Here is a 16,007-nt window from a genome sequence, read left to right on the forward strand (position 1 = left end):
AAAGTATGCCAGTTAGTGAGGTTTCAGCCCAGAACATAGCTAACTGTCCAGCTGTTTCACAGCAGGTTTAAAGATGTGGTTAGGAAACAGCAGATGATCCCTTAGAAGTTACTCATCATACCATTGTCCCCTACATATTGGTGTATATGGTCACAGCATGTGGCATTTACGGGTGAGAGCTTTAAGGCTCATTGATAGGGTGATTCCTCCATCCAGGAGCCATTTGTGTCCCACTGATAGTGCATTTACCGATATGTATGCAAAGAAAAGACATTTTAAACACAAGTGTCCTTCACAACAGCCTATGTGCATATTTCAGATAAATAACTGCTGTAACTCTTAGACAACAGCATTTTTGCCTGTCCCAATAGACTACATTGTCACTTTACCTTAAAATATAATCGTTAAAATACTTTAAAAAAAAAAAAAACCTCATAATTTATATTCATAATAAATTTTTTCACAACCTTCACCCCATGAAAATTTTTTGGTATATTCTACAAGACATATGTTCAACAAGAAGTTGCATCATCCAGATTTCCCAGACAATTATGGCAAGAAAAAGAAAGTTTTTTCTTCATTCTTCTGTTTTCAAAGATATTGTAATATTGGCTGACAAAGAACACTTCTTTTTTCCAAATTATAGATGGAAAGAAAATTATTAATTAAAAAAAGTTAAACATTAGAATGTCCCTAATGTCCCCATGACATAAACATCAATGCTAGTTAACTACAGTTTGTGTCTTTGCTAATTCTATGCTAAAAAAAAGCCCTGAACCTTCAGCAACCAAACGTTGTAAAAATTAGACTGTTCCCTGGAATGGAGTAACACATTTTGTAAATGATTAAATGATGTTTAACCAAAAGAAGAAAGAGGCAAAAAAGAAAGTTTAATTTTTATAAGTTGCAAAGGCTAAAAGGAACCCCAATCACCCAGTAAATGTCCTGTGACACTTTTACTACATAAAATATAGCTAAATCATTCTAACAAACACTACTGCTTTATGTATAGGTTTATCAATTGTCTAGTCAACTTCATACTGAAGTTTTACTGTTTTGCATGGTGTTGCAGCGAGTAGCGTTGCCACCTCACAGCTCCAGGGTTTGATGTTGAGTTTCTGTGCATGTTCTCTCTGTGTCTGTGTGGGTTTCTGTGTCTGTTCTGCGTTCTCTGGTTTCCTTCCTCTAGGCCTGTAGTCAAGACATGATGCTATGTTTTCTAGAAGTGGGAATTACTTTTTTGCAATCTTTGTGCATGCAAAAAAAAAAAAAAAAACACACACACAACACAAACATTACTTTTTCACAAAGTCTCAGTTTTTTTTCACAAAGTCTCCACATTTAGTGAGACCAATGCCCATGACTGAGAGAAGTCCAGGTAAAATGCCAATAAATCCAAGACAAGTCCAAATCAATACAGAAAGAGACCAGACTCAAGTCTTATAGCCCTACAATCCCCCTGCCAAAAGCACGCCAGTAGTTGGATTGGCTAAGATAAATTGCTCCTAGGTGTGAATAAGTGTGTGATCATGTGTGCATGGTGGGCTGCCGTGGACTTGTGTCCTGTCCGGGGTGTATTCTCACCTTGCACACAGTGTTCCTGGGATAGGCTCCGTATCCACTCTGACCCTGACTAGAATAAAGCTCTTACTGAAGATGAATGAGTGAGTGAATGAATGTCTTTCAGTTACATAATGTTCATTTAACCAGGTCTAATGGACTAGGGCAGACACAAATGGCTTCTAGATTAGCTCAACATGCTTAGTATTACCACATAGCAATATCTATTAACTGAGTGACACTGATTAAACGCCCACTTTTTTTTGCAACCAATAAATTTGAAAATGATTATTGTATAAATTCCTGGTTTTATTTTATTAATTCACTCCCCCTTACCTAGTATATTTAAATATATATATATATATATATATATATATATATATATGTGTGTGTGCGCGTGTGTGTGGTGCGTAGTGTGTAAGGTACAGTAGGGTGTGTATGTGCTGTAGATGGGCCGCCCTCTCTGGATTGATGGCCAGGTGTTTTATAGTATTTGTGGCTGTGATCATCCATCAGAGCGATCGATCGTGCTCCGAGCCACATTTATTAATGGCGCTGTCAGCGGGTGAAGCTCCAGGGTGTCGGAGCTCGTCTGGGATGATGGATCATTAGCCACTCTGCCTGCTATTTATTCTCCCATGACCCTGTCTCTGTCTATTGTCTAGCGCACCGAGTTATGAGTGTTGGGACATGATAATTTAATATTGATCATCGTGGCAGTGAGGAGTTTAGTGCGATAGCCTTGGCCCATCAATAAAAATAGATCACAGCAACCACGACAACAGAGATGAGAGGTGACATGCAAATGAGTGCATGAGGATCATACTAATAAAAGTGCAATAAATAACGGGGCTGAGCTTTCAAATATGTTTCCCTTAGAACTGCTATGGATTAAATCATACAGTCTGGACGTAAATTAGATAATACCAATAAACTGTATTTTTCTGAGAGCATCACAGGTATCATTAATTCTTTTAATAACACTAACCAACTATTATTATTATTATTATTATTATTATTATTATTAACATATTATTACTCATGTAGTTACTAAGTGAATAATATACATTGTTTATTCCAGCTGTTTATTTTTTCCTGGTCAAATTGATTTTTATAGATATTAAAGAAAAACCAAAGTCAGAGGATTTTAAATATGGTACTACTGTTTTGCTAGTACTTTATTAGCAAACCTAAATATTGTGATTATAAATTGTGCACTCTGAAAATGCTGCATCACCCCTGTTCGAGATTCACATTTGAATAATTGAGAATGAATGTTTGAATTGTGAATGCGGTACTGATGAGTAACAGTGATGCCCAAAGTTTACCCAAAATATCCCAAAATATAGTCAATTAGCTACATCAGAGAAATTTGCTAACAAAGCTAACATAGCTAACAAGTAATGGTGCTTGTGCTCCAGCTTAGCATTGTGCATCTTGCCTGGCTAATTTATCATATACTCATTTCAAAAGACACTCACTGGTGATTCTGGCTTAAATATGTCTGTGACAGTTTTAGCTCTATGATGCCTTTTATGCTAGTTTATAACAGTGTGTCACAAATGACTAACTTGACACAGATTTAGCCAAAGGTGTGACGATTTAGACATAGTTATTATTACCATTGGCAATATTGTATTATGCGGTCTCAGCATTAAAGCTACACTATATGGCCATAAGTATGTGGACACCTGACCAATCACACCCATATGTGCTTTTTGAGCATCTCGTTCCAGATTTAGCCCCTTTTGCTGTTATAATAACCTCCACTCTTCTGGGAAGAAGCGATTTTGGAGCATGGCTGCAGGGATTTGCTCATTGAGTAACGAGAGCATTAGCGAGGTCAGGCGCTGATGTTGGGTGAGGAGGCCTGGGGTGCACTAAGTGTTTCAGTTTATCCCAAAGATGTTAAGTGGGGTTGAGGTCAGGGCTCTGTACAGGCCACACAAGTTGTTCCACACCAAACTTGGCAAACCATGGAGCACAGGGGCACTGTCAAGTTGGAACAGGTTTTGGGCCTCTTAGTTCCAGTGAAGAGAAATTATACAAAGACATTCTAGACAGTTGTGTGCTTCTAACTTTGTGGCAACAGTTTGGGTGTGATGGACAGGTGTCCACACACTTTTTACCATATAATGTATGTTGAATGAGAGAGACAAACAAAGTCAGAAAGAGAGAACTAAAGAGAGAATGAGGTGTATATAGGAGCAACAAGGGAAAGTGCCTTTTAGCTGGAAAATACTGAGGCCCGTGAAAAGGCAAGATGTTGCCTCTGAGACACTGTACTTTCTGAGAGCTGTCACATCACACACCTCTCTCTGTGTCCCTCAAGCTACAGCAGTGTGCTTTTACACTTTTTGTGTGTTCAGTAATTGTGAGTGTGTGTTCACTGTGTGTTCTGAGGCTATTTCTTCTTCTCTCTGTTCGTCCTTAACTGCTGTTACATTCTATTCCTTTGCTCCTGCCTTGTCTTCATGTCACACATTCACTTCAAAAGTTCAAAGACACACTGATATCAACCGCTCACTGGATCACTCAGAGCAAGTCGCTTTCATGTGACATGGAACTGAGACCGAAGAACTCTACAAGAGACTAAGGGATGGTGGTTGGGGGGTGGGGGTTCTGGGAGGAGGTGGGGGGTTGAAGAGGGCACCTTGAACAGGAGCGTGAAGTTAAAACACTGATCACTCACCCATCACACTGCTGAATTAATAGCACACAGCCACTTTCAACTCAACCACATGTCAACACTCATAGCCAATCAGCTTCAGACTGCTCTGGCATTTGCCTGAGTTTTTGAATTGTGTGTGTGTTGGACAAGTCCAGTATAACATTTGCCCTTCTCTCCACAGCACCCTGGGGCCCAATAAGCGTCCATCTGCAGACAGATTCACACACGCTTCAGTGGGCAGGCAGGCGAGGCAGTGTGTGTCTGTTTGTGTGGGTGGGTGTGTTTATGCCAGGAGTGTCTGACTGACGCTGCACACACTCCATCATCTCAGAGCCCTGGGGAGTAAAGCCCCAAACCACACACACACACACACACACACACACACATGCACGCACACGCACGTGCACGCGCACACACACACACACACACACACAAACACACATATCCTCATTACCACTAAACCTGATTCGAAAGATTTGGGAGCAGGAGAGGGTGGAGAGTTGGAGGCAGGTTTTGTGGGAGATGAAGGTTTGGGAATAAGTGGAAGTTGGGCAGGTGGAGGCTTGGGAGAACTCAGAAGTTTTCAGTGTGGAGGCAGGTTTGGGGAGAAATGGAGATTCATGGTTGCATGTTGAGGCTTGGAAGCAGGTTTGGAGGAAGTGGATGTTCAAAGGCAGGTTCAGGGCAGGTGAAAGTTTACGGGCAGGTTTGGCATGAAGGAGCATGAAGGGTTTTGGCTTTAGGGTTTCCCCCAGGTTTGGGGGAAAATGGAGGTACAGGGCAGTATTAGGTGTGAACACAGAAGTGGCAAGCACAGGTATGATAACAAGTTTGGGCAGAAGGTGATAGGTTGGGACCAGAGGGTGCAGCAGAGGTTTGGGCGGGTAGGTGCAGGTCTGGGAGGCAATAAGAGCAAGTGGAGATTTGGGAGTTTTGGTTTTGGAGCAAGTTGGGGCAGATAGTGAACAAGTTTTTGGACAGGTTTAGGGGCAGATGTAGGGTAGTGGATGGGTAAAGGAAGTCACATGGAAGTTCAAAAATAGGTTTAGGGGCAGAGGGAAGTGGAGGCTTGAGGGACTTCTACCTGCCTACCCAAACCTGTCCACAAGCCTCCACGCCTCAGCACACCTCAGCCTTTCACATCACACCGAAATCGATAGTCCTACTCTCTTAATCAGCTCTCTGGTGACTGCAGCCAGGGGAAAGACACACAGAGAGATAGGGAGAAAAACAGATAACCACTGTCTCCCTCACTGTCTTCTGCATGGCTGCCTCTGTTCACTCACTCCCTGTTGTAGTTCAACAGCATAGTGTCCCTGGTGCCGTTATGTGCTGCCAATCGTCCCATCACTTACAAATTGTGGTGACTCATTACAACAGAAACTATACACTGTACGACGCAATATAATGGAACTGCAGAGCTTTTAAAGTCAACAGAATGCTAATGATACACCAACCTATAATATTATGGTGATATTGTCTTTTATCTTAGTGTAGCTAAATGGTTAAAATGATGCCTAAACTCAATTTCCCCCAAGTTTAATTTCCCAAAAGAATTATTTGGCCTTTTTAAGTGAGAACTCTATTTTGTGTTTAAAAAAAAAAGTCAGAGTGGTCATATTTTCAAAATAGGAACACAAAGAGGGTAAAATGTGCCACACACACATATCCACTGATCTGACCTGAGGAAGAAACTTGCAGGCTGCTTGTATGTCTCAAGGGGAAGACTGAACACTGAACTGAATTTTCTCTGAAAAGGCCCTGGAGATGTCCTTTATTTGTCTTTCAGGAATAAAGAACAGCAGCATCCTTCTGTAGACAGCAATTATCCTTTCACTGTGGTGCAACGTCCTATTAAATATAGACATCACATTATTTTCCAGGGTGAAACTGAGAAAGGTTCTCATCTCCTGCTTCGCCGATATTTTCCGATATCTTCCGATATTATATTTTCTGCTGAATGGCTTGGTTGGTTAGTTTCAAGTGAGACATGTGATGAAAAAATGGTCACATGACACTAAAATCTAGATATAACCACCATATTGTTTTCTGTCAAAAAAGTTTCTACTCTAGTTTCATCATGGTTCATGTTTTATTAAACAATTTAACACAAAATGGACAAAAGCTTCCACATCACCAAACATGGGCTAAAGTCAGTTACTGTAAACTTTCAAAAGTGACATGTTCTGAACCTGATAAATTGATAACTTAATATATAACATACAATTATAGATTGTCTATATTCTTATATTAAGATGAATACATCCTTCCATAGTGTATAATAATAAATGAAAAATTTAAAAATCTTTCTATCATTTCTAGACTTTCTATATTTGTATTTTTAACTCATTTTAAACATTATTGTGCAATTCATCAATTCTTTTCTTTTTATCTGATATACAGTACATGCATATAAAAATACATATTTCCATTTCTTATACACTGCTTCTTTCTTTTCACTCCCAGATTCCCAGAGTTGAACATCTTCCCTTGCATTCTGGGACGGAGTAGGTCACCTCACACGAGCATGAAGCCAAATATGGCATCGTTTGTTATGTTATTGGTCGACATTGTGACTGCCCTGAAATCTATTTAAACCCCACTGATGAAGCTTTGACATTACAAATGACAATTGGCCTGTGTTATTTCTACAATACATCAGTACCACAAGAGACAATTGCTAACAAACAATAAATAATGAAGCCTTATTTCAGAGCCTCCTCTCTCTCTCACGCTCACACACACACACACACACACACACACACACACACACACCCCTTATGATCTACTCGCCTGGCTGGCAAATGCTGCTAGGCAACAAACATATTATGCAATTCATTTAACGTTTAAAAGATGCACTATTAAAAATTCAAATAAAAAAATGATTAATACTTTACATTATAATTACTAAAATACACTGACCTAGAGAGATTTGAATCTTTAAACCCTTCAGTTATGTTAATAGAGAAAATCCTTCCTTACAAGAGCTCAGAGCCAAGAGTGCTGCTTTACTTTAGTGCAAAGAAAAGTAGTGACAGACAGAATTAAGCAGGGGTACAGGTGATGTGAGCATGTGAGCAGCGTTCCCTCTGATCATCAGAGATTAGGGTAAAGTTAAAGCTTCACTGAGTCTGCTGGTGTTCTTCTTCATGAGCTGGTCCTGGATCAGCCATCCCAGACTTACACTGTTTAACACAAAGCCGCAGCACTGACCCCAGGTCAGTGGGTAGAGTGGAAAGTGGAGGAGACTGTCAGTGGGGGAAGAACTGGCGCAGCAGGTCTTTCTTATTCACTTTCCCCATCTGGTTCCTAGGCATCTCCTCCACCACAATCAGCCCAGTGGGGATGGTATACGGGGCCATGTGCTCTCTAAAGAGGGAAAAAAAACCAAAAAAAACACACAAACTCTTGTCATACTGTCTATATGGAATTTTCCATTCACTAAATTCTATTATAGACTCATCTAAAACTATTCTGAATCTCTATAACTGTAAGAGAGCTGCACACTATAAAACACTATACCGCATTTGCATCACTACATATCATGTTTGCAATATGATACAGCATATTACAGTGGAGTGCCAGTGTTTGCACAACCCATGGCTTCAGGGTGGAAAGAGAAAAATTCAGAAATGAAATGTGCATGTTCCCTGTAAGAAGAAACAATGGAAAACACTTCCTGACAGGTAGTGTATGATATCTAACAATGTTATAACAGGTGTGGGTGTGTGTGTGTGTGTGTGTGTGTGTGTGTGTGTGTGTGTGTGTGTGTGTGTGTGTGTGTGTGGAAAGGAACATTTCATGGTTTTGACATTAGTGGGGACATCTGGCTGGTCCCCAAGAGGAAAACTGTGTTTTTACAAAAATCTAAAAGAGCCAAACGCTTTCGTTACTGAGGTTAATGTTCGGGTGTAAGCATGGCATTAATTATCTGCATTAATGATTACATCAGATGAAGGTCCTCACAATGATTGGGGGGCTTGGGGTTAGTGTGTAACTATAATGACAAATGGATGAGGACAGACAGACAGACAGACAGACAGATATAGAGAAGACACTGATGCTGGAGAACAGTAACTTATCTGCCTAAAACTAATATGAAATAAGAGTTTATTCTCAGCACATCCCCATATCTTTACACCCAGCTTTTCCATGCTGTGTTTCAGATCGCTTCAAGACATGTACAATTCAATTAATTCCATAAACAATAAAATTAGCATGAAAAGAAAATAACAAAAAATAAAACCCCAAGCTGAGTGCTGAGTTAATTAAATGTGTAGACTTTGTAAAGGCATGGTTGTTATGGTAAGTCCTGGGGCCTGGAGGTTTTCTTTCTTCCTTTTTTTTTTTTTTTTTTTTTTTTAACATCTCACACTTTTTGTAGAGATTTTTTTTTGTGTTTTGTTTCTTCAGCACACGTCCCTTCCAGCACAGCGTCTGTCTGTTTTTCTTTTTGTCTCTTCTGTTCTCTACGCACACAATCAATTTACCTTTCACACATGTTAGACTCACTGTCTGTTTTGTTGTTGTACTTCTTTTCTTTGTGTGTCCTGGGGTATCTGTGCATGTGTGTGTGTGTGTGTGTGTGTGTGTGTGTGCGCACGTGTGTTGGGGCTCATCATATCTTGTCTCTCTGTTGCAATATATACCATATAAAGAGTGACAAATATGGAAAATGACAGCTGGAGCTGGGGCACTGAGGAATGAGCATTCTGTGTGTCTGTGCAAAAGAAAGAAAACAAATAAATAAGATATATACAGGCCTTTTTATGTGTAGCGCACTCACACAGACATAGACTATGTAAGTATGTATGCATAAGAGCATATGCATACCAGTTTTGTTACAGTAATGAAGACGTTTCAAGCAGATGTTGGAAAGCAGAACTCTGAATCAAAGCAACAATAAAAAATTTACAGTATGTTTCGTGTGGGGTGTGTGTGGGTGTGTGTTGGGGTGGTGGGGTATGGGTGGAATGAAAATTTGCCAGATGTATTGGATGCTTTGCCAAAAAAAAAAACAAAAAAAAAAAAAAACCTACCACTGACTTACTGATTTGCACAATTCAGCATTACCAGGAACTAGTAAAGTACAAAACTAGTTATTATTTTGTTCTTTATTGTGAGAGGTTTATTGATTCACAACACAAAACCTCAGAAACAAATATGCTTTAGCTTATCAAATGGAATTTAGGGTAAAGGGGGAAACTGTCTACATTTATTTATTTATTTTTTTCCCCAAACCATTCCTTTAACCTTAGCATTATGGTTAGGTATAAACTTATTTACAGGCTGTCAGCAGGTATCCCCAAGTTAAATACAGTTTTACAACCTTTTCTGAATACACACACAAAAAGTACACATAAGGAAAACTGTCTAATTCCTCAGCAAGAAAAATGTTCCTCGGAAATCACTGAAGTTTCATTATTCCCAGCACCTTTTGATTATCCCCATATCAGTGCACCTCAGTGTATGGCAGACCGACAGCAGGCAGCTAACCCTCACCTCAGTTTAACACATATCCCTGTTTAGCACACGATGTATCCACTGTCTGCGTGTTCCAAACGGATTTAATTCCATTCAAAAATGTAAATTTAAGACAGTTTATTACTAATTAATGCCTTTAAATCTTAAAATGCAATTTCAGCTAATTGAATACGTTTTAAGGATTCGCAAACACCCTGGTCAGAGCTGTGGTAATACACAAAGCAGTGAAAGTACCTCACTAAGGTGTGTTTACGTGTGTAAAACACTACCTCAGGCTATGCTGGCAGGAGCAAGGACAGGTCAACACTACAGCTTCTCAAGCGTATACACTCATGCAAACAAACAAGCACACACACACACACGCTCATACATAACCACACACATACACGTACAACCAACAAAACACAGCCATAGCACTAAGACCCCCACACCATATGGAGCTGTTTTAGCATTCAGACGCACTAAAATGTGCAAGAAAAAAACATAAATAAAACGACGCATGGAGAGAGAAAGTGAGAGAGAGAAACAGAGAGCGAGAGCGAGAGAGCGAGAGAGATTGAGAGAGAGAGAGAGAGAGATCACTTGGCATTTGGAGCTGTTTTTTAATAGATTTGTATCGGGGCACAACACAGGTGAGTAAAATTATATATATTAAAAAAAACTCAAAAAAGTAAAAAAACAAGGGATTAAACAGAAGGAAACCAGCTTGTGTTGCCTTACTACGTGACGAAATGTGCACTATATAGGGTGAAAAAAACAGTAGCTCATGCCCTATTCAGTGTTCATGAGCAGAGAGCCATTTTGGCTGCATCCCTTCATTCATCGCTGCCCCGGCTCTATCAGCACACAGCTGCTTAGACGCATACGAGTAGCTGTGGATGTGTGTGAGTGGAAAAAAAGTGTACTCACTCAAAAAGCTGTGTTCTTGAACATCCACATCGATTTGGCAGTGGCCCGGAGGGACCGTCAGCCTGCTGCGTGATTCAACACACTCCATGCTCTGACGCAAGCCTGCGCACCTCAGCACACACACTCACTCCACAACACAATCCACACGCTGTTTTAACTCAGTGCTGCATACGTCGAAATAAACACATTTCATCATTGCCGTGTTTCATCAGCTGACAGATTGAGATTGAGGATTTGGAGCATGAGAAAAAAGTTAACAAACGTATCTAGTGTTTGGAGAACTTCCCAGAGAGAAGATGGGTTTAGGAAGAATGAGGACTTGTGCTATAATACTGAAGATCAAAGTTTCTCAGATGAGCAGTGAAACAATGACTAAATGACTAAAACATTCACACATATACACACACGCACTTTGAGTACGACGTTTTCCAGACACGATGTTCAGGGACACAACAGTCAGAACACACCATCTGACACTGCATGCAACTTTGGGGTTGTGCTGGACAACCAACTGTCCTTCTCTCCTTATGCAGTATTCTCCTTTACAACAGCAGGAGGATCCGGCCATGGAGATTCTATCCACGGAGGCCACTCAAGACTCAATTACTGGCAGTTCTGCCCCTGCATGCCAAGCTGCCCCGTGCAACTGATTCAGAATTCAGCAACAAGACAAGTTCTCCCACACCATGTCACTATCTTCCTGTAACTGCCACATCAGATTTAAAACACTAATGCCTGCCTACAAAGCCAAAGACCAACCAGTTCACCAGTTCACCTACCTTAAAGCACTTATCACTAAACAAAACTGTGACAAAGCAATGGATATGTTCTAATTTTTCAACAGGGCGTGTGAATTTGTGTCACGTCGCACTGCATTGTGAGAACAATCCACCATATTGTCAGATCAGTCTCCTTGTTTGCATTATAAACACAGGATATAAGATGTATTGTGATTTGGTTGTGACAGATAAACAGTGCATAACGTGCTGACAGAGAGCTCTAAACAAAAATCCATGGACTATTGATACAAGCACTGTCACTTCTTATCTTACATTCTTCTTTTCATTTACTTTTATTTTTAAAAAAATTACGACATATCATGCCCCTGAGTGGCACTATGGAAAAGCGTTCCTCCTGTTGTTGGGTGATCATGAGTTTGAATCCTGAACAAAATTGGCTTGATCTTCCTTCAGTCAGAGGAATACTAGCAAATCACAGGCATCTGTAAGCTCATGTATGCGGAAGAGGGCAGATAGTGCTTTCCTCCGAGTGTCTTAAGACTGCTTTGTGATGCAGCACGAGCAGCAACTCAGAATGATGCAATGGCTAGCTTCACGTGACTGGGAGAAAGTAGGTGATAGCCTTCACCCTCGCCAGTTGGTAGCTGTCGTGTGATGGGAACAGGTAGCTACTGGCAGGTATTTGACAAATGACCAAAATTTTGGGGAAAAAAAAGTGGAATTCATTCATGGATGATATATGAATTACCCAGTTTCAAGCAATCCATAGTCACAAAACTAGCAGGAGAATGATTATAGAAAGTGATGATGCTTGGAGCATTTAGGGCAGTCATTCTGTGCTCCTGCCTGTAACACTATTAATGCTGTAACTCCTACAGAACATGGCAGTACCTTACCTTAATTCCTAGCTATGTTCTCACGGAAATATACATAGCTCTCTGTGTTAACAGAGTGAATAAAAGTGAGACACAATAAGGGTCATTTTTAATCCTACAGAAAGTAATGTTTTTGCATCTTGCTCAATCATTCTATGTCTTGAGACCTTATTGCTGGCTTTTTTTTTTTCTCCACTCACTAGTTTTTCACTAACCTAAGGATATTGATATTTGAAAACAAACTGTAGCTAGACTATTAGTAGCAATACACCTGGTTAAGCTTGGCTAGTTAACTTGCCTAGTAACTGTTGGCAACCCAACAAATATTGTGGATCACTTTGTCTTATTCTGGTAGCTTAATGTGACACAGTATAGTTAATTATTTAGACAATACGACAAGACAGTAAAATTGAGGTTATGAACTCGAATTAACTGTCTTATCAACTTCCACTCTTTAGCATTTATTATATCTTTTATTTGTTTTTAAACAAAGTTCACAGCTACCTAGTGTTTGCTTGCATAAACATAATTGTCCTACTGGATACATACATAAATTAAAGACATCTTAAGTAATATATTGATGCCAATCCAAGGAGAATGGAAATAGGAGATGCTAGTTTTTATAACTGAGATGATATTTGTATTTTATTTTAACTCAGGAAATGGCATCCAATAGCATCCCTCCTCATCACAATACTGCCATGGAAGGGATCTGGATCATTTCATGAAGGCTTGTTTATATTATAGGCATTGTAATTAGCTTCACCCTCAGAACAATGCGCCACTTTTCCTTAAAAGGTATCTCATACAGCACATTTAGATGAAGAGAAGGGGTGGGGTCAGTAAGGGGAAGGTGATGTTTCAGTAAGGAGTTACCTGGCCCAGGCCTTCAGCTCAGGAAGGCTTATAGTCTTCCCATTCTTCATCTGCACAACCGCGACAACCTTCTGCCCCCAGGTGGAGTCCCGCGCCCCGATTACAGCCACATCTTACAAATAGAATGAGAAAGCATACAAGTTCTAATGTGGACTTATGATTTCTGTCATTGGCTACTTTAAAAGATACAGGTTACTTCTTATAGTACAACTAATGTGACAATTTCACTACCTTGAACCCACTAGCTTCTTTTTACTAAACCAATCGCATGTTACAGCTCTCCTTCCAAAATGCATTTGTGTCATGTACCTGTGATGTCAGGGTGGGCCAGCAGGTGGCGCTCCACCTCCAGAGCGCTGATCTTGTAGCCGCCGCTCTTTATGATGTCTACAGACGTTCGCCCCATGATCCAGTAGACTCCATCTTTGTAGACTGCAGTGTCACCTGAAAAAAAAAAGATAAAAAGCTAACTTTAGTTGCCGCATATTATGATTAGCAACGTTCACTATACATTCACTGTCCACTTTATTAGGAACACCTGTACACTTGCATATTCATGCAGTTATCTAATCAGCCAATCATGTGGCAGCAGCACAATACAGGTCAAGAGCTTCGGTTAATGTTCACCTCAAACATCAGAATGAAGAAAAAGTGTGATCACTGTGACTTTGATGGTGGCATGGTACCAGAAGGGCTGGTTTGAGTATTTCATAAACTGCTGATCTCCTGGAAATTTTACACACAACAAAATGGTGCGAAAAACAAACAACACTGAGTGAGCAACAGTTCTGCAGAGGGAAACGCCTTGTTGATAAGAGAGGTCAGAGGAAAATGGCCAGATTGGTTCGAGCTACCAAGAAAGATATATTAACTCGAATAATCACTCTTTACAACCGTGGTGAGCAAAAAGGCATTTCAGCATGCACAAAACATCGAACCTTGAGGTGGATGGACTACAATAGCAAAAGACCACATTAGATTCCACTCCTGTCAGCCAAGAACTGGAATCTGAGGCTTCACACCATTCTGTTTAAACTCTCGAGACTGTTGTTTGGGAAAATCCCAGGAGATCAGCAGTTTCTGAAATACTCAATCTAGCCCATTTGGTACAAACATTCATGCCACACTTAATGTTCTGATGGTTGATCTGAGCAATAACTGAAGCTCTTGACCTGTATCTGCATGATTTTATGCATTGTGCTGCTGCCACATGGATAACTGCATCAATGTGCAGGTGCAAAGATGTTCCTAATAAAGTGGACGGTGAGTAAACACCCACTATATGTAGATATTGTGCTCCAAGGTTTGTAGTAAGAGTAGCCACTCTAACCCAGTTTACACTATGCCATTTTGGCTGTCTTTAAGATTATTACATCACACTGTACAAAGATGAGCCAAATAAAATCTTTGAATTCTATAACAGTCTGCACACTAATGTGTTCTCCATGTCAGATTATACAATCTTCTAACAATCCTCTAGCAATCCTCACCGTTAGCTTTGTCCTTTAAGCATGTTTCCTTCATGTTCAACCATGTGACACTATTGTAGCCGTAGCTGTACTTTGACTTTCATATAATCCTGTAGCATCCTTCGGTTGGTGGCATTTAGATGAGCGTCGTAGCAGCGCTCACACTCTGAGATATTAATAAAAAATCCTGAACTTTGTCATCAGCTGAGACTGCTGATTTCAACTCACTAGCAAATGATTAAATAGTAACATGCGACTTTTGTCTGCGACAGCAAAATTGGGCTGTACAAGTTATCAGATTGGGAATTTTTTTTTAAAATAGTAATTCCAAATAAAGAAATAAACTATACTATGTTTAGGGTTTGTCACAGTTAAGTCAAATGTGTTACACTGGTATAGCCTTTTTGTAATCTATATTAGCTACACTGTCAACATATTGAAGCAAATATGTTAAAAAAAAAAGTTGTATATCTATAAAATGTATAGCTGCTATAGCAATTTCTTCAGACTGAAGGTAAACAAATGGATGATAGATGTCTGATTCACTGTGTGCTTGTAGCGGATGCTACAGTCTGTACAATTTTCATTAGAATTCATACTTATGAAATGGTAAGAAAAGCTACGACCTCTAACTTCCATGCACACTATAAATACTACAGTATATTTCACACTATAGCTGAATAATTCTAAATTTAAACAGTTTCTAGCCCTGAAATGTTTTTGTGCATCGCAGTGTGTCAAAAACTACAAACGCATGTCAGTTTGAACAACCCAACACATACTGAGGTTTCAGCGTGACGCTAATCAGGGCCGTGTAGAGACCTTTAGAGGGACAAGTGCTCAAAGTAAACCCTTTACTGTACGCATTATAATACCATTGGGTTAAAAATATTGTAGTGTTTTTTTCTACTTAAACATAATCAATATTTATTTTCAAAATTTGTTTCATTTTGAAGGACACTGGAATCCCATTGTACCCTAATGGGAAATACTGAAACGACGGATGTCCTCATAAACAAAAGGGAAAATATTTTTAAAACATAAATCTGCATAGCCAACAATTCATGCATGCATGTAGAACAAGAGGTAAGTGAAATGTATTACAAATGCATTGTTTAATCATCCTATTTTAATCATGCCAGCCACTCAACCTCCTCCATCATCCTCATCCTCACTCTCACTTTCTTCCTGTAGATTTGGTACCATCACCGTACCTCCATCTTCACCCTCGTCATCATCATCACTCTCTTTCTACATGTAGGGTTGCTCATCATTTTTCTTATCATTAAATGCCAACATATCCTCACTATCATCCACTGGGAGTGCTACCTTCTTTTTAAGAGATTTCTCTTATAATAAAATAATGTACTATAATTTCATACATTTTATATTATATATATATATATATATATATATATATATA

At 39.6% G+C, this 16,007-nt stretch overlaps 1 protein-coding gene across 3 annotated transcripts in view; it reads right to left on the reverse strand.

Moving 5' to 3' along the window:
- Window positions 1-6,289: 6,289 nt before the first annotated feature.
- acsf3 (acyl-CoA synthetase family member 3) overlaps window positions 6,290-16,007 on the reverse strand; it is a 59,819-nt gene continuing 50,101 nt past the window's right edge. The window contains exons 8-11 of one of the 3 annotated variants that reach the window (XR_004577181.2): window positions 13,425-13,559; window positions 13,116-13,227; window positions 10,625-10,751; window positions 7,465-7,600 (exon numbers count right to left, since the gene is read on the reverse strand). Coding sequence is in view for 2 of the 3 variants with exons in the window: in XM_034299420.2 (XP_034155311.2) it covers window positions 7,483-7,600; window positions 13,116-13,227; window positions 13,425-13,559 (365 nt within the window). In the remaining variant the exon portion in view is untranslated. Of the gene's footprint in view, window positions 7,601-10,624; window positions 10,752-13,115; window positions 13,228-13,424; window positions 13,560-16,007 lie in introns of all 3 variants that reach the window. The other 2 variants (XM_034299420.2, XM_034299419.2) reach the window with 2 other exon arrangements.

This window comes from Pangasianodon hypophthalmus, chromosome 25 (genome assembly GCF_027358585.1).
Source record: "Pangasianodon hypophthalmus isolate fPanHyp1 chromosome 25, fPanHyp1.pri, whole genome shotgun sequence".
NCBI lineage: Eukaryota > Metazoa > Chordata > Actinopteri > Siluriformes > Pangasiidae > Pangasianodon > Pangasianodon hypophthalmus.